Source organism: Molossus molossus, unplaced genomic scaffold (assembly GCF_014108415.1).
Source record: "Molossus molossus isolate mMolMol1 unplaced genomic scaffold, mMolMol1.p scaffold_m16_p_3, whole genome shotgun sequence".
Classification (NCBI taxonomy): domain Eukaryota; kingdom Metazoa; phylum Chordata; class Mammalia; order Chiroptera; family Molossidae; genus Molossus; species Molossus molossus.
In genome coordinates this window covers 47,832,692-47,835,784 of record NW_023425366.1, presented here as the reverse complement: position 1 = coordinate 47,835,784, position 3,093 = coordinate 47,832,692, and the positions used below count along the sequence as shown (strand labels likewise).

The window sequence follows — 3,093 nt, the reverse complement described above, 5'->3', positions numbered from 1 at the left end:
AGCAAACAGGACGAAACTGCTGTTTCTCAGCCTTCTAAACCGCCTGCCCTCCTGCAGTCAATATAAAAACCGGCTGCCCCGGAAAACATTTGAAACTTCAAAATACATTAATCATCAGGAGTAAAAACAAACCAAAGCAAAGCGGAATTGTAAAAGAAGGATCGGAGTGGATCTGAAAAAGCGTTTTACTTGAATCACGACAGCAGCGTGAAGTAGTGGCACACGGTGTGGAAATGCGGGAGGAGGTGCCACTTGGGTCATCTTTACATGGAGGCCACCGTACTGGCCTACGAGCCACGCGTGCGCCCCCGAGACTGTCATCCGCTGCCCCCACTGCCCGCAGGGAGCTGATCCCGGGAAGTGGTTATTGACCAATATTTGTGTATCTGACTTCTCATCCTAAATAATAACGACTAAACATTCAATCAATATATTTAATAGGAAAATGTCCTGCTACCTAAATATAAAGGATAGGAGAATGAGCTCTAAGACGGCAGGAGCAACTCCTTCGGGGAGCTGACCTGTACCCCTGTCTTCTTCTGTGCCACGCTATGTGCTCCCAGAGCTTCCCAAGGAAAATGTCTTTTTATAGACACTGAGTAAATTTAAAAAAACAAAACTTTGCTGGAAACCAGGGTTTCAGTTTCCTGTTTTTTGCTCCTTTCCCGCTACCATTCCTTCTCGTTCACTGTGAGACACTTGGCGACTCCTGAGCACGTGCTTCAGAGGAGCCTTGGCTACTGCAGGCAATTCCGAGTCTTGAATAGAAGTCAGCATTTTCTGCCCTTTTACTTAAATCCCAGCTCTTCCTTACGTCAGGCTATGGGATCGGCAGAGGTGCCAGTCCCATCTGGAGGCTGTCGGGTGATGGCTGCCCCAGGGAGGCGGGTTTCTGTCTCATCCCGCTGATGAGTTTCTCCTGGGCATGGGTCGTGCCCGCCCTTACCCCTCCTGCAGCCTCTTGTATCCGGGGGGGAATCCCTGACATCGTTTGAATCTCTTTCCTCCAACCTTGACCCCTAAGCATCTAAAATGACTTCTTTTCTCAACATTCCCCTGTGATTCTGAAGTTAGCCTGTGTCTCCTCCCCTCCGAATCTCCCTTTGGCCCTAGTGCGCTGGGAGTCAAGCCAACTGGCCATGCTGACGCTTGGACTGCACTGCTGGCTCCTGACCACCCCCTTTCTGAGGGCTTTGCCTCTGTCCATTTTTATCCTTATTTTATTTGGCTTCTGATAAAACTTTCCCTGACCCTGTCATTATCCAGCTCTCCCTCCACTTTGGGAAGAAGAATTGATTAATTCACAATGTCTTTCAAACACACAATCTGATCACAGAAAAGTCCACGTGAGTAGAGGGAACAGCGGTAAATGTTGCAAGAAGTGTCTCTCTCATCCAGGGTGGGAAAGGCAGCCTTTGGAAGGGAGTGACCCACCCCCCCCCCACCCCCACCCACAGCTGACAGGTTACAAACAGAGGCTCTGGTTCTTCCACTGAACAGCGGAAATGGCCTTGGGCAAGTTGCTAAACTTCTCTATGCCTTCTTTTACTTATCTCTAATACAGGGTGATAATAGTACTTACTTCAAATGTGCACTGAATGACATTGAAAAACAACCAAAGTGCTTAGCACAGTGTCAGGCACGTGGTAGGGGCTCAATACATAGACGTCAACTATAGTTACAGGACATGCCTAGAGCATCTTTCTGTTAACTCAGCACCTTCTGCAAGCCTTGGGCAGCGGGACTGATGTCCCTGAACCTCATTTTCCACTGGACTGGATCCAGTACCTGATGTGACCCCACTATGCCTTGATGATGGGGACATTATGGAAGTGTGGGTGTGGCTCTATTTTTTTTTTGAGATTTGATGGTTTTTATTTTTTTATTACTCCTAGAAAAGCTCATTTTTGACTGGACTCGTCTCTTGGCGAGCTGTTCCTGGCACTTTTCTTTCGCCTTAGCCAAAAGTTTAGCATATTCTGCAGCCTCTTCCTTATTTTTCTTAGTACGTCGTTTCTCCAGAGCAATGAGCCGACGTTTGTGTCGCAGGACACGTGGAGTAACAAGGCGCTGAATCTTGGGTGCTGTAGTCCTAGGTTTCTTACCTTCTTTGTTTAGGGGCTTCCTCACAACATATTGGCGGACATCATCTTCTTTAGAGAGATTGAAAAGTTTTCGGAGTCTGCTAGCTCTTTTGGGACTCAGGCAATGAGGCACAGTAGTATCAGTGAGACCAGGAATATCTTTCTCCCCTTTTTTGACAATGACCAAATTGAGAACACTGAGATTGGCATCCACAGTGCAGCCCCGAACAGATTTGCGCTTCCTCTCTCCAGTCCTCCTTGGTCCATAGCAGGAATGCCCTTTACTCGGGAGCAGGGGGACATGGCTATGGCTCACGACACCCTGCTTCATGGGGAAACCTTGTTTGTCGTTCCCACCACTGATTCGAACCACATAGCCCTTCCATTCTTCACCCAGGGCATCAGCAGCAACTTCTGTGGCCATACGCTTCTGATAAAAGTTTCGAAGTCTGCGTTCATTGTCCACTTCAATGAGTTTCTGGCAGCCAGCGGCTGGGAAAGCGATGTTCAGCTTCATCCCGAAGCACGTGAGTGTGGCTTGAGTTTCCCGGTCACCCATCCCATACTGGAGAGTTATTTCTAGATTGCATATCCCAGCCCGCTGCAGAAAGATTAAGCAAAGTACACTTTTCCAAGCTTCTGTGTTGGTCACAGTTCAGTAGAGCCTGACCTATTTGATAAATTTCAAGCCACCTTAGATTTCTTATGGGTTCTGTATTTGGATTTTTCATTACACCCAGCACACTATGGTCCTCATTGATTTTCTCCCTGAAATAACCGTGACTTATTCGTGTCCTGTTTTTCTACATCCCTATTTCTGACCTTCAGTGTTGTTTATGTTTATTTTCCTGTTAAAAGGCGTTGCTGTTTTTCAGGGACAGTTTGCATCCCAAAGAAAAGCAAAAAGTGTCTTTTGCCTTCAGGGTGTATTTATACTCTAAATAGAACTCCATTTTTAGGAACTACTTATAATTGAACCTATGTATTTTGTTTAAAATAACTTTACCTA

The 3,093-nt window shown here is 46.7% G+C and overlaps 1 protein-coding gene across 1 annotated transcript; it reads right to left on the bottom strand.

Moving 5' to 3' along the window:
• Positions 1-639: 639 nt before the first annotated feature.
• LOC118642003 (40S ribosomal protein S6-like) lies at positions 640-2,601 on the bottom strand. Its single transcript, XM_036279676.1, has 2 exons — positions 1,890-2,601; positions 640-758 (listed from the first exon to the last, which is right to left on the bottom strand). The coding sequence occupies exons 1-2, from the start codon at positions 2,599-2,601 to the stop codon at positions 640-642; spliced, it is 831 nt and encodes a 276-aa protein (XP_036135569.1).
• Between the last annotated feature and the right edge of the window lie 492 nt (positions 2,602-3,093).

What these genes read in the sequence shown, in the direction of transcription:
- LOC118642003 (XM_036279676.1), bottom strand. Translation starts at nt 2,601, where the DNA reads ATGAAGCTGAACATCGCTTTCCCAGCCGCTGGCTGCCAGAAACTCATT. An exon ending in AAAAATGAGCTTTTCTAGGA is followed by an intron (nt 759 to 1,889) that starts GTAATAAAAAAA and finishes CTTCTATTCAAG; the next exon opens with ACTCGGAATTGCCTGCAGTA.